This window comes from Phascolarctos cinereus, unplaced genomic scaffold (assembly GCF_003287225.1).
Source record: "Phascolarctos cinereus isolate Bilbo 61053 unplaced genomic scaffold, phaCin_HiC Scaffold_4;HRSCAF=312, whole genome shotgun sequence".
Lineage (NCBI taxonomy): Eukaryota > Metazoa > Chordata > Mammalia > Diprotodontia > Phascolarctidae > Phascolarctos > Phascolarctos cinereus.
Genome location: NW_027555847.1, coordinates 709,902,421 through 709,926,217, shown reverse-complemented (window position 1 = coordinate 709,926,217; position 23,797 = coordinate 709,902,421). Strand labels below are relative to the sequence as shown.

Genomic DNA, 23,797 nt, shown 5'->3' with positions numbered 1-23,797 from the left:
TCCATTACATTTATATACCACTGGTTCAGCCATTCCCCACTTGATGGGTATACACTCAATTTCCAATTCTTTGCCACCACAAAAAGAGCTGCTGTAAATTTTTTTGTACATGTGGGTCCTTTTCCTTTTTTTTTTTTTTTGTAAGACAGTTGGGGTTAAGTGACTTGCCCAGAGTCACACAGCTAGTGTTATGTGTTTCAGGCTGGATTTGAACTCAGGTCTTTCTGAGTACAGGGCCGGTACTCTATCCACTGCTTCACCTAGCTGCCCCCTTCTTTTCAATTTTTTATGCTGTCTTTGGGATATAGACCTAGCAGTGGCATTACTGGATCTAAGGCTATGCATAATTTATAGCCTTTGGGCATAGTTCCAAAATGCTCCCCAGAATAGTTGGATCAGTTCACAACTCCACCAACAATGCATTAGTGTTCCAATTTTCCCACATTTTCTCTAACATTTATCATTTTCCTGTTTTGTCACATTAGCCAATCTGATAAGTGTGAGGTGGTATTTCAGAGTTGTTTTAATTTGTATTTCTCTAATCAGTAGTGATTTAGAGCAATTTTTCATATGAGTCATTTCTTAGCTTTAATTTCTTCATCTGAAAACTGCCTGTTCATATCCTTTGATTGTTTGTCAATTGGAGAATGACTTGTATTCAGTTCTCTAAATATTTTAGAAATGAGTCCTTTATCAGAAACACTGGCTATAAAAATTGTTTCCCAGTTTTCCAGCTTTCTGCTTTCCTTCTAATGTTGGTTGCATTGGTTTTGTTAGTGCAAAAGTTTTTTAATTAAATGTAATCAACACTATCCATTTTGCATTTTATAACGTCCTCTATCTCTTGTTTGGACATAAATTCTTCCCTTCTCCATAGATCTGACAGGTAAATTGTTCTGTGCTGTCCTGTTTTGCTTATGGTATCATGCAAGTGGATCTTTTAAAGTGGGTTTCCTGTCTTGGACTTCACATTTAGAGTATCAGACAGTATTGTGCTATAGCCCCAAGCTCAGACTCTCTTCTCTACAGCTTCTCTCCGCTAGTTCCTTCTGCTTTCCAAATTAGAAAGACATTGTAAAAAATTTCTTTTCTTCTGATGCTTTGACCCTCTAACCCTACAGAAGAACATAATGTGCAGGCACTGTGCCATGGACAACTAGACCCCATAGTCAATTTCCCACATGCAGAGCAATCTCTGGAGTAGTAATAAGTGTACTAGAGATCCTTGGTTCAGAAGGCAGGAGCTGTCTGGTTTGAGCCCGTACCAGCAACAGTGGACCATACAAAGTTTAAATTGTTGCTTTGAAGAATAATGATTACTGTTAACTTCATTGGCACAACCTGATTTTTTTTTCTTTAACATTACTAGGCTGGCAGATTAGGTGAATGTTACAAATAGAACATCCGGTTTTCAAAAAGGTGTTGGAGCAGTATTTTTCACTATACTTTTGTGGACAAGATAGAGAAATGCGAGTATGGTGACAGGCATGTCAGTTGGATTTGCAGCTGTTTGAATAATTTGTACTGAAAAGTGTTCATTAATGAATTGATGTTAGTCTTAGAGATTCTTTAATAGCAGGCTGCCACGGAATTTTGTCTTTGGTTGTGTTTTTATCAGTGAGTGATGAAGACAGAGATTGCATGTTTGGTACGTACATGGTGACACAAAGCTGGTAGAAATAAACAGTTTGGATAATGGATTGGGGACCCTGAAAGATAGGAGCAGGCCAGAATGATAGGCCAAATCGAAAAGGGGAAACGATAGTAGGGACAGATGTACAGCTTCAAACAAGTAATGTGCAGCTGGACTGAATTGCCTGCAAGCTCAATATAAGTCAACAGTGTTATGAAAAAAAGTGAATGTGATCTTAGATTCCATTAATATAAGTATAGTATCCAAACAAACCAAGGATTAAAACAAACCAAAAATTCATTACAGCGAAAGAATTGGGATAGCCCCTATAAGTTCTCCCCTCAAAGCAAATTTGAGTCCCACTTGAAAAATGTGGTAGCAATTTGTGTGACCACTGACCACATTGCCTATGAGAAAAGGCCCGCCCAAGGCACAGTCTATGTTGAGTTCAAGTCTTCTTTGCCTAGTCTGGAGGGTGGACAAGAATGTTCTCGTTGTGTAGTTGAAAGGCCAACAGAGTCATGTTAAAGAACAGTCGTCTCTGTGTCTTTCTTTGGCATGCTTTTAACAGGATATGTGTTATTAGCACTTGCCCATAAAAGCTGCTAAAAATAGATATTTGACAGTAAAACAGTTATTAAAAACCAAACGTGGTTCTAAAAATCTTGGGGAGTGCAGAGTGTAAACTTGGGTGTGAGAGGACTTCGTGGTAACTCTTTGTCTTAATAAGGGCAAAGTGAAGATATTGGGGATGGTGGGGAGATGTAGTAAAGAATTTGTGGTTTGTGTGTGATGGTATAAACCATTTCAGTTGAGCAGATGACCTCTTAATCACCTTTCTTGGCCAAGTCTCTGAGGGGCAGGGCCCCTGTTGACAGCTTCCCCTTACTGCTCTCTTGTCATGGGCCAGTCATTTAGTTTCTTAGAGCCTTGGTTTCCTTATCTGTAACATGGGATTACTTGCTTAGTAATTAGATTACTAGTAACACGTGCTACCTAACTTAGAGGTTTGTAGTAAAGAAAGTTCTTTGTAAGTCTAAAGCTATATATGTGATCATGAATAACGAGCACTAAACTCTAGAAAATCCACCAACCCTTTTTTTAAATTTTCTAAATATGTAGACTATGAAAACAATCAATTTCATTTTAACACAGATGATAAACGTGAACATAAGCAAAGCATACGCCTGAAAGCCTGTTGAACAGAAGAACATGGGAGTCTTGTAATAGACAGGGTTGTTCAGAGAACTCAGCTTGCCACACCGCTTCCTGTCATGTGAAATTGTTCTTCTGGATCTTCTTTACTGTCGATAGGGTTCACTAAACAGTCCTTTGAATATAAATTTTTTAGAGAAATCCTCTTAGAAGTCACAGTGCCTAAGCTCTGTGCTATTTTTTGTACTTGAAACATGTTTGTCTTTATACCGTCAATGACAATGCTGCCATTGTGGCTGATACAGTGTGGCTTTATTTTGATCATTATATTACATGGTGTTGTAGTGCACTTGTTGTCTGAAGATCTGGGTTCAAATTCCACATCTGTGACTTACAACTTAAAGTAATGGGCAGATAGTGCCTCCTCTCTCGGCCCCCTACTGTTACACGTGATTGGATTTAGAACTAGAAAGCACCTTAGAAAGCATTCAAGAGCTCTGGATCCAGGGTCCACGAACTAGTTGCATTTTTAAAAATATTATGATAACCATATGTCATTAATATTGACTTCCTTTGTAATCATGCATTTGACCTTATACATTTACAAGCTTTATTCTGAGAAGGGGTCCGTGAAACGCATACAAAGGTTAAGAACTCCTGCTCTAATCCAGTCCTGTCTTTTCACCTATAACCAAGATGATCGATTTAGATGATCTCTGAATACTGACTCTTGCTGTTCCTTTCTGTATTCTTCTAGGGATAGATTTCCCATAAATATTTACCATTTGAGAAATCTACACCCCTAAGTATATTCTTTTTTAAATCACTTTACCATTTTTTGTTGAGAAAGCTCGTGAAAGTACGATGATGTGTGAATTATAAGGAATGCTATAAATTGGGAGGTTTTTTTTTTCTTTTTGGTTTGGGGGGGGGGTTGGAATCCTAATTCTGACTTGAAGTTTTTGAAATCTTCCTTGTTCTCCTTTACACTCTTTTGCTCAAATACTGTTTCATGGCATAGAAAGGCAGAACATAAAATGAGATAAAGCTTTGCTGTCTGTTCACTGTAGGTATTTTAGAACTATATAGGTTAGAAATAATTATTAGAAGCATGGTATAGTGCAGAGGTGTCAAATTTGCAGCACCCTTTGAGGGCTGAGTACAGGGGAACCAGATTGCAGTGTAATTGGGAAATATTTAACAAAATAAATAAAAATGCAATACAGTGGTGTGGAGAGAGATGGAGCCAACATTAGAGCATTGGAGAATGTTCATGCTAGGGAGCTGGAGGAAGAAAGCCTAGCAGAAGAGGCAGATGGGTCAGAGAAAAGTAAGTAGGAAGAGGAGAAACAGAGGGCGGCAACATCACCGAAGCTCGGGGAAGAGAGAAGTACTTGAGAGGAGACAGTGTTATCTGATGCCACAGAGAATAAGGTTTGCTGAAGGCTGAATAAAAGCCATTAGATTTGGAAACGAAGAGGTCGTTGGTGACCTTGAAGAATCGTAGCTTCCTTAGAGGGGTAGAGAGGGAAGCCCGCAAAGGATTGTAGAGTGACTGGTGGGTGAGGAAATGAATGCAGACTATTGTTTCTGGAAGCCAAGCCATGCAAGAGAGGGAAGAGAATGTGATAGCTTAATGGGGTGATATGGTTAAGTGTTTGTAATTTCTTTTTAGACTAGAGATCAGATCAATTGTATTTGTAGGCTGAGTAGAAGAAGCCAGTAGGAATGAATGAAAAAGTCTTCATTAAGTGCTTGTGGTTTAAACTGAGCTCTGCTAAGCTCCAGGGTATCTGCCTCTCTGCATATTTCTCCCTATTAGAACGTGAGCTTGAGAGTAGGGACTGTCTTTTCTCTGCAAATGCTTTTGGGTTTCGGGACAAACTCCTTTATACTTTAGTTTTTGGAAGGTTAAACGATTTGTTCAGTATCATAGCTTAGAAGCAGCAGAGCCAGGGTTTAAGCATTTTTTTCTAATGCTAAGGTCAGGCTCTTTCTGCTCTGCTGTTCCACCTGGCTTACCTGTAAGCACATTCATGGAAATAAAGTTCTTTGTGATAGTATCATCCTTTCATCCAAGTTCTTTCCCCTTCATCATCATGTTATATCTCTCTGCAGTAGAAAGGACAATACAGCACAGACCTCAAATTTCAAAAGATCACTTTTGCAGCAGAGTGATAGACCTGCTCTTGGTAATTATTAACTCAAAAATTTCACTTATCAAGAATCTTAGTCTACCGGGGTGGGGTGGGTAGCAGGACCAGGAAGGAATTCTAATATTAAATAGCATTTTAAAAGTGAATAAACACCACCCGCTTTATACTCTTAAAAATTATTGAGGATCCCCATCCAGAAAGCTTTTATGTAGTATTAGAAATGTAAACGTCTTAGTATTATGAAAATAGTTTTGACCCTACATACCCCCTGAAAGGGTCTTTGGGATCCCCAGGGGTCCCTAGACTTTGTTTTGAGAACCACTACTCTTGAGATACAAATACAAAAGCAAGACGGTCCCTGCTCTCCAAAAGCTTATATTCCAAATGGGAGAGATAACACATAGCAGAGAATGATGGCCAGGGAGGGTGGTTTTGGTCCAACCAACAACTATAGAGTTCGCTTAATTCTCAGAGCAATAGGTGGAAAGTTTATGGGAGAGGAGAGTACTTGGACAGTGGCAGAGCAGAAGATGGGCAGGGTACAGAAGCTGGCCCCTCAGTAGGAGCTCAGAGACTTAGCCCTCTTGGACATAGGCTCTAGAGGTCTGGTGTGGATGGAGGGAGAGAAGATGCAGGAGATAGTGGGAATTGTGGCACAAATAAAGGGAACGGACGTTGATTAAGTGCCTGCTATGTGCCCGGCGCTGTTCTGTGCTCAGTGTTTGCAAATGTTATCTCATTTGGTCCAGGCACCAGCCGTAGGAAGTGGGTGCTCTTATTTCCATTTAATAGTTGAGGAAGTTGAGGCAGACAGAGGGAAAGTAACTTGCCCAGAGTCACGGGGCAGTAACTGTTCTTCTTCTGCTTCTCAGCATTCTGTCTACTATGCCTGCGCAAGATTTAGGAGAAAAAAATTGCATGAAACAATTTTATTCTTAAATATATTAAAGCTTAGATAAGTCCCTATTAAAATCTTATTCTTACAGCAACTTGTGTGTAGAAGTGACCCTGGGTTCTCCTAGGCTCTGCCCATGGAGCAGAAGGAAACGCCAGTGGCCATGGGCCCCAGAATAGATCTTTGAGAAGCTCAGCAAAGCTCCTCTGCTGCTAAGTAGACACTCTTATAAAATACAAGCAGTGCAATGGAAAAAGCCAAGCCTTGGAATGTTAAAGGGAACATCCTCTTGAGAAATCCTCACCAGGAAACTTTGGAAGAAAATGAATGGAGCCCGTCTAAACACATGGAGTCATCACGAGGTCTGCTGAAAAGGGGGTCAGACTTCTGGCAGCAAGATCTTTTTTTTAAGAAGGCGAACATGGTTCCAGTAAAGAAACAAATGATGGGAATTCAGATTGAGACTGTACAGCGGAACAGCAATTTAAAAGTCTGTGCGTTCTACCTGCCAAGCAGCGAGGGGAGCCCCCTGCCTCTCATGGCGGCTTACTCTCCTTTGGAAGCCCTCATTGTTATAGATGAGCCTGATCATTATACATCAAGCCTCACTTTGCCTATCTGCAGTTAACACCCATTGCTTCCAGGTCTTCCTCCAGGACCAAGCAATTGACAACTCCTCCAACGCTTGGAAACAGCTCTCTTGTTTATGGCTTCTCTTTGTGCCGGCATACCCATCCCAGGTCATTCAGCTGATGGTCATAGGGTACACGCTGAATGCCGTTCATCACCTGCTTGGCCTCCCTTGAAAACTCTCCAGCCTTTTTAAATATGTGGAAGAAAGGACAGAAGGAAACAAACATTTCTTGAGTATCATTTATGTAGCAGGCATAGTGGGGAGGAGAATTAGTGAGGGAATAAGCATTTATTTAGCACCTACTATGTACCAGATACTAAGTGCTTTATAAAATGTCTCTTTTGATCTTCTCAACAACCTAGGTGGTTAGATGCTAGTATTGTCCCTACTGTACAGTTGAGGAAACTGAGGCAGACAGGTTAAGTGACTTGCCCAGGAACTGAGGCTATATTCGAGCTCTTGTCTTCCTGACTTCAAGCCCAGCACTCTATCCACTATGCCACCTACCTGCCTAGATGGCCCAAAAGTAGGGAACTGGGGAAGGGTATAATAGAAATATTACCCTTCCTATATATTCTTTCCCAGCTGTTAACTTATTGAGTTTGCCATCCACCAGCACTGTCAGGTTTAGAGTTGAGTTTATCTCCCCCCTCCCCCAAACTGTTAGCTGATCGGATACTTCTCCCATCTGGTTTATGTGAAGTCAACTTTTTGGTCTTAAATGTAAGACTTTTCATCATCTTGTCTGATCCAACTCGTGATTTTTTTGGATATCAGTCTTTGACTTTCTGTATGTTACCTTTCCATCCCAGCTTTGTGCCATCTGCGAAGCTGAAAAATGTGCTTTTATCCAGGTAATTGAGAAAAATGCTGAAGAGCACAATGCCAGACAGAGAACCCACAGGGCACAGGGTCCTACCTTTAGGGAACATATACTCTGGTGGGGAGAAAAGACATAAACACTTGAAAAATCAAGTCAGAATTCAGTTGCTATATGAGACGGTACAGGAGACCAGACATGGCATCCCAAAGCTGTATTTGCTGTAGGTGGAGCTGAGAAGCAGTCCAGCCATTCTGGAAATCATTGACAAGGCCTGTCCCTTTGGAGCTGACCAGTCACCTACTCCCTCCCTAGCCAGTAGAGCCCCTGTGTTGCTTTCTGTTTCACAAAAATTGCATGAGGTATTTCAGTAAATGCTTTGTTAGGGGGCAGCTAGGTGGCACAGTGGATAGAGCACCGACCCTGGAGTCAGGAGGACCTGAGTTCAAATCCAGCCTCAGACATTTGACACTTACTAGCTGTGTGACCTCGGGCAAATCACTTAACCCCATTGCCTAGCAAACCCCCCCCAAATTCTTTGTTAAAATCCAGGTAAACTAGAGTATATCTACAATGTTTCCCTAATCTGCCAGTGTACTAACCAAAAGTCAAAAAGGAAATAAAATTAGTTTTCTTGATGAAGCTGTTTTGGCTCAATATTATGAGATATTTACACACCCTGTAGCCTGTCCCTTTAATGGTATTTGCTCTTATTTTGTCTGGAATTGATGTCAAGCTCAGTGGACTGTAATTTGTAGGCTCCATTCTTTTCCTGTTATTATAAATGGAAGCTTTTGCCCATTTGCAGGTCTTTGGTATGACTCTTGTTCTTGAGGTGGATGATGAGAGGAGGCCAGTGTCACTGTTTGACAGAGGCCAGGTAAGATTTGAGAAGACTGCTTAATAAGGCCTCTGAATGGGACACAGAGGACTTTATCTTTGATCCTAAAGACAATCAGGAGCCATCAGAATTTATGACTATGGAGGTGACATGGTCAGACCGGTGCTTGAAGATCTCTGACAACTGAACAGAGGCTGGAGTGGAGCGGGGAGACCAGCCAGCGGCCTGTTGCATTAGTCAAGATGTGAGGTGACGAGGGCCTGCACCAGAGAGCAGTGTCAGAATAGAGAACGGGCCCTGGCAAGAGGTTATATATATGGGGGGTGGAGGGGAGACGAGGGCAGCTGAGAGAAAGTGAGTTAAGGTTGAGAACTAGGTGGGAATGATTTCCCAGCATATTTCTGCCCTGCTTGGAAAACCGAAATATCTGTCCTAGGTGTCATGGGATGCAACATCATGAAGTCATGGAAGTCCATATCATGATATTTATTTCCCTGGTATTATGGCATCAAACTCCTTCATTCACAGATAGAAGACTTTAGTTCGATTAATTTGATTTAAATAAAACTTATCTTGTGCAAACTTGGAGAATCATTTTAGAGAGAATCTATCAGTACACAATAAAAGTTAGAAAAATAGGCACACCCTTTGACTCAATAATTCCACTGCTGATAATATACACTGAAAGTGTTACAAAACAGAAAGAGACATATGTGTTCAAAGATTTCATAGCAGCATTGCTATGTTTCCAAAAACATGGGCCAGAATAATGGCCATATGGTGATAGATGAGGATAAATAGTAGAAACTCCCCAGGACTGCTTTCTTATAGCTGTATGGAGGCTCAGGGAAGAGCTTGTTAACTTGGGCAGTAAGTGTCTATTAAATAACCAGTGTGTGCTAGGCCCTTCAGAGGCTATGGAAGCAGTAAGACTTGGCCCTTAGCCTCAAGGAACTTGGGTATGGTTGGAAAAATGAAACTAAAGCACATGAAACAGTTGTAAAATCTTCATGGGATGATATTTTCAAAAATAGGTGACTGACTATATGGAGTTAGAAAAGAGAGCACTCAGTCTTGGCTAAAGTAAACAGGAAAGGATTCTGAGAAAAGATGCCACTTTAACTGGGCCTTGATAGATGGGTTAGGTTTAGATAGATGGAAAGGAATAAAGAAAGCATTTGATATCTAGGGAACAGCCTAAACAGGTAGGATTGAGCAATGGCATATTTGGGGGATAATGAGAAGTGCCATGCTGCCGAGGAGTAACAGCTAGGAGGTTCTTAGATAAATGGTGGGCTTCAAAAGTAAAACTGGTTCAATGTGATCAATGAGAAGAGAAACAGGAGCCAGTAATACTCGAAGAGGTAGCAAAAATCAGGAACTTAAAATTTCCTGTTCGTATTTCTAGGTAAGAGGCAATTTTTGGTCTAGTGGATTTTGGACGGGCCAGCCTCAGAGTCAGGAGCACCTGTATTTAGGGCCTGCTGCCGATACTCTAGGTCAGTCACTTAATTTCTCCACATCCCAAGCAACTTTCTGAAACAGGACGTTAGAGAGTGGTTGCTAACTTGCCGTTTGGTAGAGGGAGTTTGCCCACAGAGAAGTTGCCTGCACAGTTCAATCACTGCTTCAGACCTCCCAAAATCATAGAGCTCATCATCTCTTTTGAGAGGTGACTTCTTTGTGGGACCTTCATCATTTCAGTCAAAAGATTTTTGTTGAGCATCTCTTGAAATACATTACAATCCCCATGATAAGAGAGACTGTGAGGTATTCAGTGTTTGTGGAACAGGCCTTGTCTCCTTTGTTAACTTAGTGTACTTTGTTGGATTTTGAGTGTCAGTTTTTTTAAAGTACATTTCAGCAACTAGATGAGCATCGTTATTTGTGGGCTTACAGATTATTCTGCAAGTTGAGGGAAAAGGTTTTATTTTTAAATGTATTTTGACCATAAATTTCAGTGATAATTATTCTGTTGGTTTTTAAGTAGCCTGTTTTATAATTCTTAAAAACCAGAATCTTCTAAGATATAGTTTCTCTTTTGTTTCTCTAGGGCCTATTCCCTGGTGGATTCCAGTCAAGTGTCAACGTTTCTGATTTCCATTCTCCTCATCGTCTATGGCAGCTTCAGGTAATGAGCTTTCTAAATTTTTTTCTGCTTTTAGTTTTTTGAAGAATAGATATTTTCCATGGAAGCGTGGGGACCAAGCCAGTGTTACATCTTCTAAGTAGAAGGTGGTTCTTAAAGGCCTCATCTGACACTCAGGACAGTGTCACGAGGCTCTGAGCCCAGGCCTGGGCTGTTTAGTTGCAAAGTGCTGCACACCACATTGCTCCCTTCCCTTCCCCACCTTGGGCTTTTTTCTGTTACCCCTCTGTTCCTGCTGTATCCAGGCCACTTGTGGCCCTTTTCTGGGCTCACTAGGAAGCAGTAATTTTGCTAGTGAGGGGGCCCTTTCCTGTTGTCCATGGACTTCAGGCTGACTTTCTCTGATTGTAGGATGAGAGAAGTAACTTTTAGAGTTTCTCACTGAATTTCTTGATCAGTGTTTGATCTGTTATAAACTTCAGGGTTTTGCTAGAGTAGGTATGTGGGAGCTGGGACAGCATATCTGCTGTTTAACCATCTTGACCCAGAAGTCCTAGTATGTGGTAGAAATACCTAGTAGAAATCCAAATATGTCAGCGCATTGGTCCATAGGTGCAAATCTCACAGGGACCAGCAGTTAAATTAGTGTGTGTATAGCTTTCAAACTGTGTACTTCTTCCATATATGCCAACCCATTTCTGCCTTTGGCCACCATCATTGTGAAAGCAGAATGGAGCTGCAAGGAACTGTTTTATATATTTTCTTTGTTTCATTGGTTGCCATGGCCAAGGACTTCATCCTCCAGTGGCTCTCCTGTTGTGGGTGAGTCTCTCTATGCAAAGCTGGTCTGCTTGTGGAACTCGTCTGCCCCCTAGCCGTGTTTGAGGCCTGGTGTGGTCTGCTAGTGTGGTGCTTTGCAGGCTAAGCCTTCCGGAGCTTGGTCACTTCATGCTATGATGAGGCATCAGAGAAAAGTTTTATGGAAGAGAAATCTATATAGAAGACCATAGGATAAAACCATAGAATTCATTAGTTCATTCGGAAGCAGGATAGCCACATGTTCTCTAAAGGAGGGGAGGGGAGGGGAGATTAGCCAAAAAATAAAGAACAATATTTTTTTTATCATGACCATTGAAATGGCCATGTAGCTATTTCTGTGTTACTTGTTTTTTCATTATTAATGGGAGGGGGGTGTTAACTGAAGGTTATAGGGTGTTCATTTTTTCCTCCAGACCAAAGCAGCTACTTGTTCATTATTAGTCTCAGTATAGATTTTATCCTCAGTAGCCACTAACCCACAAGGAGGGAGGGCGGTGGAGCAGGAAACCAAGCATCACCTAAGAAAATTAAATTAGCAGGTGGTTAGTTGTTCTAAGACAGGAGTACAAAAGACAGTGTTCACCTGCTTTTATGACTAAAGGGAAGGTAAAGCCACGTTCAGTGAATAAAATAGAAGTATCTCTATTACAGAGAAGTCTCCTGGTCCAATGGCAAGAGCTCTGAACTTGGAATCCGGAGAGATGAGACTCATATTAGGACATTAGGAACTTCTCTGAGCCTAGGTTTTTTCATCATTGAACTAACAAGAAGAATTATAGCATTGACCTCATTGGGCTTTTAAGATAATTATGCAAAGTGCTTCATAAAATTGAAGTGTTAATAAATGTCAACTGTTGTTGTTAGTTTTTCTTTAATGAATTGCTAAGAAAGATAGGAATAGTAGGAAGATAGAGTGGCAAGTTAAGTAGTGAGAGATTAGCTTGGGAGAAAGAGACTTTGATCCTGTGTTTGTAACTAAATCCTAGTGAAAATAACTGTCATTTTGAAAAAGCAACAGGCGACACAAAACCTAGACACCAATGGAGTGATACTGCTTGGCACTCGTTGGACTGACCAGTTAAAGTTAAAAGGAGAGCTGGGTTCAACCTGGGCCCTGGAGATTTCTGCCTGTAGAGAGAGAGCCTGAACTCTCTGAGCTGATTTAGTTGTTTCCCACTGACCAGTTAAGTAAGAGATTGACAATAGGAGAGAACAATAAAAGAGACAGGACATTAGCTTACAAAGGAATTTGTGCTCGATTGTCATCCGCCATGGTGCCTGTATCCCCAGATCAGGCCCAGGCCTCTGGAGTCTGGAAGGCCGGCCTCTGACTCTCGAGCCTAAGCAGGTAACAGAGCCTCTAAGTGCCCGAAGGAACTCCCCGGAGGCTGTCAGTTGCTTCCTCCTGATGAAATCGTAGGTCTGGTTTTTTTGTTTGTTTTTTGAAGAATTCTGTAGACCAGTCTTGTGAGTTTTGAGGAAAGCAAAACCACTCTGCATTGGTGTAGCTTTTGGGAGATTGGGTTTTTAAGAAGAAGGGTAACTGAACCTGATCCATTCCTGAAAAAATGCAGTTACAGAATTTGCGAGTTTGAAGGAATTTCAGGGGCCTCTGAGTCAAACACAGACACCCGGGAATCCCCTATGACATACCCCACGAGTGGTCATCCAGCGTCTTCTTAAAGACAGACCTTCAAAGAGGGGAAACCCATCGCCTCTCAAGGCAGCTGTACTTGTTAGGAAACTTTTCCTAACATCAAGCAAACGTTTTCCTCTTTTCAGCTCTCCCTCCATCCCCCCCACTCTCCTCTGCTCCTGGTTCTTCCCTGATGAGGGCAGAGTGCAGTGGTGCTGTCACCTCCCCTTCTGCTCCTCTGAGGGGAGCCTAACTTCACATTCATCTTCGACTTGGGGTCTACTAAAGGCCCCAGATCTTTTTCAGAACAACTGCTATATCAACATACATGCCTCTTCCTTAGACTTGGGAAGCGGATTTTTTCGGTACCCAAGTAGAAGGCTTTGCATTGATCCTGAGAGTTGGATACTCTGGCCTGCAGAGGTCCTTTTGGATTCCGACTTTTGTCATCTACAGATAGGATGGGCACACCTTTGAGGGCTCTGTCCGCTCACTAGCCCTTGGTCAAGCACAGATTTAAGAACAGATGCTGCTTTTCAGGAGAAGTGTAACAGGTAGTGAGCGTGGAGGAGGAAGGGAGAGGGGAAGCTCTCTTATCAGCGAGATCTGGATTCACAGTGTGTGTGCCCATGGCCGAAGTGGTGATAAGGCTGCAGTGTCAGGCAGTGCTGTATCTGTTTCTTGAAGGACATAGTTTAGGGTCTCTCCTAGTGGTACGTGTTAAGGGATGGCAGAGCAGAAAGACAAATAGGCTCGGCCTTCCAGGGTTTTACTACAATTTTTATTTAGAGAAACAGATTCCCAAGAAACTAAATTCTTTTGGGTAATCAGTTTTATATATTAGGCCAGAGGTTGGCAAAGCAACTTGCCAGTCAGTTGCTTGAAAGCTAAGAATGATTTTTACATTTTTAAATAAAGTTTTATTGTACTTTACAGTGTAAAAACCCTTCTTACCTCAAGGATCTGCAGAAACAGGCTTGCTGACCCTTATATTAGGCTATAAGACCCAGAACTTTCTTTTTCTGAGACCAAGTCTCTATATTGTTTGGAAGTACAGTGGCCAGTCATGGGCTGGATGCGACTGCTGGGCAGCACAGAGGCTTTAACCTGCTCTATTTTTCTGACTTGGGCCAGTTGACCTTTCCTCACTCCCTAGGGAGCCTGCTGGCCCTTCACTCCAGGAAGCTTGCCCATGTTGGTGCCGGGCTTACTGGGACATTAGGTCTGAAGTCCTGAATTCCAGGGGTCTAATACCTTCTCCTGCCAGAACAGACCTGCAGTGGCCTGTCCCACTGTGCCAGAGCAGACAGAACTTTAAAGAAAAGGACTCTGTGGGTAACACAGTTTATTCTTTTAATTCTATATAGAATATAGCCACTTAAAAATTCATTTCAGACTTTTATTGGAAGATGGGGTATACTTTCTGGATTGAATAAATTTGAACACTTCTTTTCATGTAACTCTCATTTGAGTCCATAAAATTACTATCCAGTTCTTTGGAATTTTGTTATAATTCTGCTTGTTTTATAATTATACTAAAAGGTTTTACCCCTTTGCTATAAAAACAGTGGTGAGTTTGAGAGTTTAAAGAGGAGACTTAATTGAGATAAAAATTCTTACAGGTTTTTTACTCCATTTTTAAGGGAATGCCTGTCTCATTGGGGAAGATTATTAAGTTCTCTTGCTGTGCTAAAATTAAATACATTTATAATTATACATGAACTGGTTTTGAAGAAGGAAGAAGGCTGTAACTTCTCCTGTCACCTGGTTAGTAGAGCTAACTGCATTTTTTAGAAAGAAGGATTTCAGTAAGTCAGTAAGGAGAAATTTTACATGAGTTTTTCTTGCTCAGTCTCCGTGTCCTGCTTTGAAATTATACCCTGAATGCCCTCTAACCATTTTCTGAGCATGCTAATAGTGATGTGACAGTTCATATCCTTATTCCTTTTTTTCCAGTTAATAGTATTTTATTTTTTCCAGTTACATGTAAAAATAGTTGTCAGCATTCACTTTTATAAGATTTTGAGTTAAAAAAATTTTTTCTCCCTCCCTTTCTCCTTTCCCTCCTCCCCAAGACAGCAGGCAGTCTGACATAGGTTGTACATTTACAATCTATTAAACGTATTTCCACATTTGGCATGTTGTGAAAGAAGAATCAGAACAAAAGGGGGAAACCACAAGAAAGGAAAGAGAGAGAGAGAAAATAGCATGCTTCGATCTGCATTCAAATTCCATAGTTCTTTTTTTGTTAATATCTTTATTCCTAAAGATTCCTTGTAGGTGGAAAAGGAGAGAGCATCTCTCTCCAGGTTCTGAGCAACTACAGTATATATGAAATCAGAAAAGGAAGTCCGGTATTCTCAAACGAAATCACATTTATAACAGCACAGTGCCGTGCCCAGAGGAGGAATTTAGCAATTGTTTGTCCTTCACCCCCCTTCCCTGGCACAGTGTTCTTGTGGCATGATTTGGTTTGCAGCTTGATGTTTATAGAGAAGTAAGAAATACCTCTTGTAGGGAAAAAGTCCCTTAGAACTAAAAAAAAAAACCTTAGAAGAAAGATGTGCTCCATATATAATCTTATATCAAATTGCTTACCAGCTTGGGCAGGGTGGGCAGAGAGAAGAAGAAAATTTAGAACTCAAAATTTTGTAAAGAATGAATGGTAGGGCACAGTGGATAGAGCATCAACCCTGAAGTCAGGAGGACTTGAGTTCAAATCCTCAGACCAAACACTTGACACTTACTAGCTGTGTGACCTTGGGCCAGTCATTTAACCCCAACTGCCTTAAAAAAAAAAGAATGAATGAATGGTAGGGGCAGCTAGGTGGCACAGTGGACAAAGCTCCAGCCTTGGAGTCAGGAGGACCTTGACCCTGGGCGAGTCACTTAACCCCAATTGCCTCAGCAAAAAAAAAAAAAAAAGTATTAAAAATTGTCTTTACATTTAATTGGAAAAAAGTAAAATACTATTTAAAAAAGAAAAAATATGTGCTCAGGGCTTATATTCATAGTTATGAGGTCACAAAAAGTAGCACATAGGACACACAAAGGTTTGGTAAAAATAACAGATGAAAAGGGTAAGGGGAAAATGTATCTGATGAAGCCAAAAGGCCAGCAACCTTCGAGTCCCATTTTTCTGACCAATTTGACAAGTAGAAGACTGATCAGGACACCCAGGTCCAACCTGCTGTCAGAAGCCTGTGGTCCCCCCTGACAAAAGATCTAGAAGCTGTGCCTGCTCTGAGAATGTGTGCCCTGATCCTTTCACTTTAACCTTGCTTATCTTCCCAGTGGTGGAAAGAGCGCTGGCTGTCCAGAGGAATTGGGTTCCCATCCCCAGCTCTGATCTTTAAGACTTAGTACCCATCTGGATCAGAAAGTTGCGGTGCAGTCGTTGATCTCATGGGGCTTCGCTTCCCTCAGTCGCTGGCCCAAATGGCCTTTGACATCCCTCCCAGCTCTGGCAGTAGGACCGTTTGGAACCTGACTGCACAATATAGCAACAGCTCTGCGCTTTTCTCTCCTTCACCATTCCTTCTCCCCATACCTTCATCCACTGAACAGCAGTTCATTCTGCTCTCTCCAGTGTAGGCTTATTCTTACCTTATTAACTTAGAGAAAATGGTAATTTTGATGAAAATAATGTTGAATGAACTCTGACTGTGGTGTCACACTGTAGTTTCTGCCTCTTCTTCCTAAATCTTCCATTGCAGATAATCATTCTGTTGGGTTTTTTGTTGTTGTTTTTTGTTTGTTTGTTTTCGGTGAGGCAATTGAGGTTAAGTGACTTGCCCAGAGTCACACCAGCTAGTGAGTATTATGTGTCTGAGGCTGGATTTGAACTCAGTCCTCCTGGGCCAGTGCTCTATCCACTGCACCAGCTAGCTGCCCCATTCCACTGTTTTAAAGTGACAGAAAGCCAATTTCTCTCACAATAGATCTTGCATCTTTCCCCCTCTTTTTTCACTTTATATACATCTTAATATAGAACTTATTTGAAGCCATAAGTTACACCAGAATGATTTGTTTTATGTGCTTCTTTTTTCAGAATCCTGCAGCTCTGAATGAGAGAGGAAGCACTGCACACTGTAATGAATAACGTTTCCAGAACTGACTTGCTAGCTAACCTGTGGTCCTTTCTCTATTTCTCAGTTGCTTGGTGTATGGCCTTGGTTCACTCCTTCCCTTCCTTCTCCTTTCTTTTTCTTTTTTCCCAAAATAATGTTTTTTAGTTTGCTAGTTCTTAGGTTTTAGGTTTTAGGCTTCAAGTCTAAAACAAAGTTTATGTTCTATAAAAAACTAGCAAAGGAAATTGAGAAATATTTAGTCCACTGACATTTCCATATATAATACAGAGTTGTATTCTGGCAAGGTAATGATAGTGAAAAAAGGATTTTAGGAACATAGATTTGAAACTGGAATGGACATTAGAAATCATCAAGTCCAACACCTCTGTTTTATGAGTGAGGTGACAAAAGTCTTCAGAGGTTAACTAATTTGCTTAGGATCACAGCTGTAGTACGTGTCTGAGGTAGTATCTGAACCCAGGTCCTCCTGAATACACTGTCCAACCCTCCCACACACTAGCAACCTCCGTTTCCCGAGACACCTGTCCTTCATGTGGACTGGGACAGAGATGTAAAAAAGCAGTCTTTCCTAGTAGGAGAAATTGGTTTTGAAGACATTTTTCAATTTACTTCTCCCATCTTTATTCTTAATTCTCGGAGGACTTAACGAGCTAAGAATGGTTAGATGTCACGTGACAGGAGGTTGCCAGTGGACTGCCTCAGAAACTCGTCCTTGACCTTGTGCCATTTAACATTTTTTATCAGTGACCTGGATAAAGGCCTAGACGGTAACTTAACACATTTGTAGAAGACACTGAGCTGGGAAGAAGGAGCTGATAAGGTGGATGACAGGACCCAAAACGATCTTTGGCTGGGAATGATGACGAAGAAGGCTGGAAAAGTAGGTTGTGAAGGGCATTTGCACCTGAAGCTTCTTAGGCAGGGAAATGATGTCATCGATTTGTACTTTTGGAAGATAATTTAGGCAACAGTGTGGAAGAATGATTTGAGAGAGGAAAAACTGGAAACTGGCAATCCTGAATAAAAGTAATTTACACTAGAATAATTGAGATATGATAAGGGCCCAGACTGAGCTGTGTATGAGTAGAGAGAAGGGATTGAATCCAGGAGATGCTTATGGACGGATAATTAACTAGACTTAGAGGGGGTGGGAGTGAGCTGTCGAGGAGAATGCTGAGGCTCTGGAGCTGAAGCACTAGAAGGACTTGGGATGAAAAGGCTCAGGTTGTGTTGTCCAGATCTTGACTAGTCAGTGCTGAGTCAACAAGATCATCTTCATTGCTAATACAGGGAAATGACTTGGGGGATAGGTGTGTGGTGTAGGTTCTTAGTTCCCGAGTTATAGTGGGTTGAGGAATTTTGAAGCTATGCCAGGTGAGGGGGAAAGATCAGGTTGGAGGTTTGGGGTTTGTGTGTTTGTTTGTTAATTTATAGAAATTCCTTTTCTCTTCTTTCCATCCCACCTCTACCCTTAACCTCATCAGAAGGAAAAGAGAGAAACAAAATCCTTGCAAAAATATGCCTAGTCCAACAAAACCGCCTCACTGGCCATGACCAAAAAATAAGTGTTTCATTCCATACCCTGAGTCAATCACCTCTATCAGGAGACTTCATCGGTCCTCTGAAATCTTAGGTGGTCATGACATTGATCATTTTTTAAGGCTTCCACAGTTGTTTGTGTTACATTGTGGTAGTTATTGTTTAAATTGTCCTAGTTCTCTTTGTTTCATTTTTCATCAGTTTACACAACTCTTCAAAATTGTTCATTTTTATAGTGTTATCATAACAGGTAGCTATAGTATAAATGAGGAAGTTAGAGGACGCAGTGGAGAGAGCGCTAGGCCTGGCATCAGGAAGACCTGAGTTCAAAACCAACATCAGACACTTACTAGCTGGGTGACTGTGGGTAAGTCACTTCACTCCTGTCAGCCTCAATTTCCTCAACTGTAAAATCAAGACAATAACAGCACCTACCTCCCAGGATTGTTTGAAGGATCACATGAGGTAATAAAAAATGCTTAGCATAGCGCCGGCACACAGCAGGAACTTAATAAATGCTTGCCACCTTCCCCCTGTACATTTTCTTTTAGTTCCACTCGATTTCACTCTGCGTCAGTTTATCCATGTCTTTTGGTGTCTCTTTGATGTTTTTTCCCTCGTTTCTTATAGCATAATAGTATTCCATCGCATTCACATGCCACAGTTTGTTCAGACATTTCCGTATTTGGAGGGCTTCCCTTAGTCTCCAGGTTTTTTGCCACCACAAAAAGAGGTGCTGTGAGTATTTTTGCCAGCCTGATGGGTATGAAGTGGAGCCGTGGAATTGCTTTAATTTTTTGTTGTTGTTCAGTCATGCCCCACTCTCTGCGACCCCATTTGGAGTTTTCTTGGCAGAGATCCTGGTTTGCCATTTCCTTCTCCGGCTCATTTACAGGCAAACAGGGAGAAGTGACTTACCCAGGGTTACACAGCTGTTAAGTATCTGAGGCCAGATTGAATTCACGAAGATGAGTCTTATTGACTGCAGTACTGGCACTCTTATCTCCGTCGTCGCCTAGCTGCCCTGTTTAATTTATATTTCTTTAATAATTAGTGATTTGGGATTTTTTTGTTTGGGTTTTGTTTGGGGGGTTTTGTGTTGGTTTTTTTTTTTTTTTTGGTGCGGCTACAGATAGCCTGGCTTTCTTCTTGAGAACTGCCTGTTCATATTATCAGATGGGGAATGGCACTTATTCTTCTTATGAATCTGAATCTTGGAAATGCTACTTTTATCGGAGAAAACTTTCTGCAAAGATTTCTTTCCCCAGTTAAATTGTTTCCCTTTTAATCTTAGCTTTATTGGATTTGTTTGTGCATAATCTTTAATTTTATGTAATCAAAAGTATCCATTCTTATCCTCTCTTTCCCTTGTTCGCCATAAGCCTTTTCTGTCTCCATAGATCATTTTGAGAATGATTGCTTTGTAGTATAGTTTGAGTTCCGGTAGTTCTAGGCCCTTTAAAATCATTCTTTTCCCAGAAATTGAACCATTTTGCCTCCATGTGAATTTCATTTTTATTTTTTCCTAGTTCTATGAAGTAGTTGCTTTGGTAGTTTGATTCCTGTGGTATTGAATAAGCAAATTATTTTAGGTTGGAGTTTTCTGAAGGTAAAAAAGTAGTAAGTAAAATACACCTTTTCAAAGTATCCTAGAGGTAAGTTCATTTAGTTTAAGAGCGCAGTGCATTAAATATAATTTTGTTCCTTGGTGAAGTTATCTTTTTAAATTTTTATTTTATTAGTGAGAGGGAACATAATACAGTGGCTAACTCCAGGCTCAGACTCAGGAAGCCTTGGGTTCAAATCCACCCTCAGACACACTCTGGCTGTATCATCCTTATCTCACACTTTATTCAAAAACTCGAGGATGTTTGCCAAGATCTTCCCCCCTTTTCCCTCCTCCTGGTCTTGCATCACTCAGATATCTTATCCTCCTCTCTCCTCCTTCACTGTGGTCTTGGATAAAGAGGGGCCCCTTCTCTTGGCCCCAGCCAGCCCCTCTAAGCCCTCCTGCCTTCTCCAGCCTGACACTCATTACCAGCCCTGCTCTCTTCAGCCTTGCCCTGTCTGCTGGCTCCTTCCTTACTGCCTGAGAGCCTGCCCATTCCCATGTTTACCTCCATCCTGTTCTCTCTTCCCCTTCTCAGTGCAGCTCCTCGAAAAAGCCTTTTAAATCTGGTATGTCTGCTTCCTCTCTCCTCTCTTCAGAATCCTTTGCAATCTGCTGGAGGGGGTGGGGGTTGGGGGGGAGGGTGGGACAGGGTGGAATGGACTTTGGATACATGTACAGTTTAATTTCCATAACAAATTGTTTTTAACCAGATCACATCTTGTAAGCTGTACATAGAAAAACCCAGGGGTAAAAAGAACTGTTCGTTGTGGAAGGCCTTAAATTACATTATTGCACTAGAAAATCCAGGAGGTGGAAAGCTAATGCAATCTTAGATTCAAATCTGTAGCTGCCAGACCCAGCATTTGTCAGTCACCTTAGAAAACAGTTCAGGTAAATTTGCCATGGAAACCCTTAGGTCGTGCTTGCTACAGAGAGGTAGGAGGATGTTCTCACGGTTAATCTGTGATTCCTGCTTGCTTTACTGAGCTTGTAGATTGACAATTTCGTTGCCCTCCTTCGGCTTCAGGCTCAGGTTCTTCTTGTGCATTCTTGGGCCACTACAAATGTTTTTGTTTACTCCAGACCCTTTTCCCCATTTGCAATGTGTGCATCTTTACACCGCTTTCAAATGAGCTCTTCACTCAGGACTTGAGCCTTCTGAAAAAGTGCCGAGATTTTCTGGAAGGCTTTCGTGGAGTGAAGGTTGTCCTGAGGGCGCTCGGGAACCGTCCAGAGCAGACCGACCTGGAGTAGTTTCAGATGCCGGGTGGTTCGCTCTGCAGCCAGCTCCTCCTCTGTGCTCGTTCCGCTTTACCAGACTATGCCTCTGACGATCTGCTCTGGGGTGTTGTTTTCTTCCTCTCCTCCCGGACGTACAGAGTCATGTCCTGAAATGGATCGCCACAGGACTTTGTTCTTGAAGTTCTTCCTATAGCTGCTGTGGTTTACTGGCTCCACACATCCTCAGAATTCTTTTAGACCTGCTACGATAAGCCGTTTTGTGAAGTGCTCAACACCGCTTCTCAGAAGGAAGAAGTTCCATCGGTCTGTTGTCTACACTGCGTTTTCAAAGACTGGTAGCTACTGCGTTGATGTCGTTTTCATTTATCCATGATTTAAACAGCTTTACAGAAAAGACTGCTGAGACTCGGTCTTTAACCAAATGCTCATTGTAAAGACTGTTAAGAGTGGATGCGTTAGGGTCCTGCTGGCCCCAAGAACGCAGCCAGCTTGTTCCTCTCAAGACTCTGAAAAACCCTTTAAGACCGGCACCTGATTCACTTGTTGACTATCTGACCAAAGGAAGGCTTTGCCCGTCTCTGGGTCTGGTGCTACAAATACACAGACCTCTGCCTGCAGCGTGTCATCTGCTGAGGCCAGCCCAGCCCCAATCCCTAGAATGTCACAGAGGCTTTCTGCATATCAGTGATAATCAAGTTGTGCCCCAGCAGCGTCAAGAAGTTTTGCTGCTGCTTCCAGAGCTAGTTTCGGTTAAACCTTGAACAATATAGCTCAGAAACTGAGTGAGGTCAGACCTCTCCCTCCCCATCTCCCTCTCTTTGTTGTTCTTTTGCTAGGCGATGGGGATAAGTGACTTGCCCAGGGTCACACAGTTAATAAGTGTCAAGTATCTGAGGCCGGATTTGAACTCAGGTCCTCCTGACTCCAGGGCCGGTGTTCTATCCACTGCACCACCTAGCTGCCCCTTTCCCTAGTTTTGAAATGCTGGCCTGATAGCAGTGTTGGCTTTTGCCGCTTTTGATTAATCATAAAAGACACTTAAGGTGGAGACAAAAGAGCCAGATATTCTGGAGGTGGCAATAATGATGGCAGTGGCTCCTCTGCAACCAGAACTAATTGTAAGAGGAGAGAGGAGGTGCCACCACCCTCCTGCAGTCTGCTTTCTGACCTCATCATTCCACTGAAACTGCCCTCCCAGAGCCAGCCGTGATCTCTTCATTGCCAAATATAGTGGCCTTTTCTTGGTGCTGACCCTCCTGGACCCCTGTGACGCACATGACACTGCTGATCATCCTCTCCAGAAAACTCGCTCCTGCCCAGTTTTGTGACATGACTGTCTCCTTGTTCACTTCCTCCCTGTTCAACCTCTGTGTCGCAGACTATCTTCGAGTACCCCCAAGGCTTTGTCCTGGGCCTGGTTTGCTTCTTCTTCTGTACTTTCTCACTTGGTCATCACTTTCCATGGATTTAGTTACTGTCTCTGTGCAGATGATTTCCAGACCTGTGTATCCATCCCTTGGCTTTCTGCTGAGTTACAGATTGGCATCTCCAATTACCTCTTAGATGTCTAGGACTGGATATCCTGTGGGCATCTCAAACAGATGTCTAAAATAAAGCTCCTTCTCTTTCTGCCCAAACCCTCCCCTCTTCCTCACTTCCCTGTTGTTGTTTAGAGTACCTCTATCCCATCCTCCCAGACCCCAGGGCTTATGATCCCTGTGTCATTCCTGACTCTTCACTCTCATTCACCTCATGTTTTTCCTTCCAACATCTTTCATATATCTCCCTTTCTCTCTGTTCAGTCAGCTGCAACCCTGGATCAGACCTCATCATCTCTGTCCTGTACTATGGCAGTAACATACTGGTTGGTCTCCCTACTCCAGTCCAGCCACCACAGTGACCACCATGTGTATCTGCTCTGTTTCTCTCACCCCTCTGTTAATTACCCCCTCCCACCATGAGCTGTAGCAGCTCTCTGTTCCACCTCATTATTAAAAATAAATGTCTACCACATAAATGCACTGTTAGTGGAGCTGTGAATTGATCTACATGCCAAAGAGATCAAAGGAGACATACATACAAAAATATTTATAACAGCTTTTTTTGTAGTAGCAAAGAACTGGAAACTGAGGAAGGGTAATCCTCAGTTGGAGAATGTATGAACAAATCTTCGTATATGGAGGTAACGGAATACTACTTTGTCATAAGAAATGATAAACGAAATGGTTTTGGGGAAACATGGAAAGATCTGAATGAATGGATCTAGAACAAAATGAGCAGAGCCAGGAGAACAGTGTACGTGGTAGCAACAGCGTTGTAGAGATAAAAAAGCTTTCCTAGAGTTCAGAACTCTCACCAGTGTCACAACCAGCCATGAGTCTGAGAACTGCGAGGTGATGGAGTCGATGCAGAAGGAGACGGGAGGTGACATAGTTTGTTGTCAGTCCTCAGAACCACTCCATCGCCTGTCTCTCCAGTGTGGTTGGATATTACACCCCAGCCCAAACTCTGTGGTTGAGCCAAATTGGCCCTCCTGTCTCCATGCCTTTGCACTGACCATCACCCACACATACACCACATCCCCTTTTTTCCTCTGCCTCAGAGAATCCCTCTCTGCCTTTAAGATGCTGCTCAA

At 42.1% G+C, this 23,797-nt stretch overlaps 1 protein-coding gene and 1 pseudogene across 2 annotated transcripts in view; one reads left to right on the top strand and one right to left on the bottom strand.

The window, feature by feature from the left end:
• The window catches only part of SPPL3 (signal peptide peptidase like 3), a 149,738-nt gene that overhangs the window by 81,546 nt on the left and 44,395 nt on the right, over nt 1-23,797 (top strand). For both annotated transcript variants that reach the window (XM_021007924.2, XM_021007923.2), the window contains exon 2: nt 10,188-10,265. In XM_021007924.2, the coding sequence (XP_020863583.1) occupies nt 10,188-10,265 (78 nt within the window). The remainder of the gene's footprint in view (nt 1-10,187; nt 10,266-23,797) is intronic.
• Nucleotides 20,479-22,194, bottom strand: LOC110222758 (eIF5-mimic protein 2-like; annotated as a pseudogene).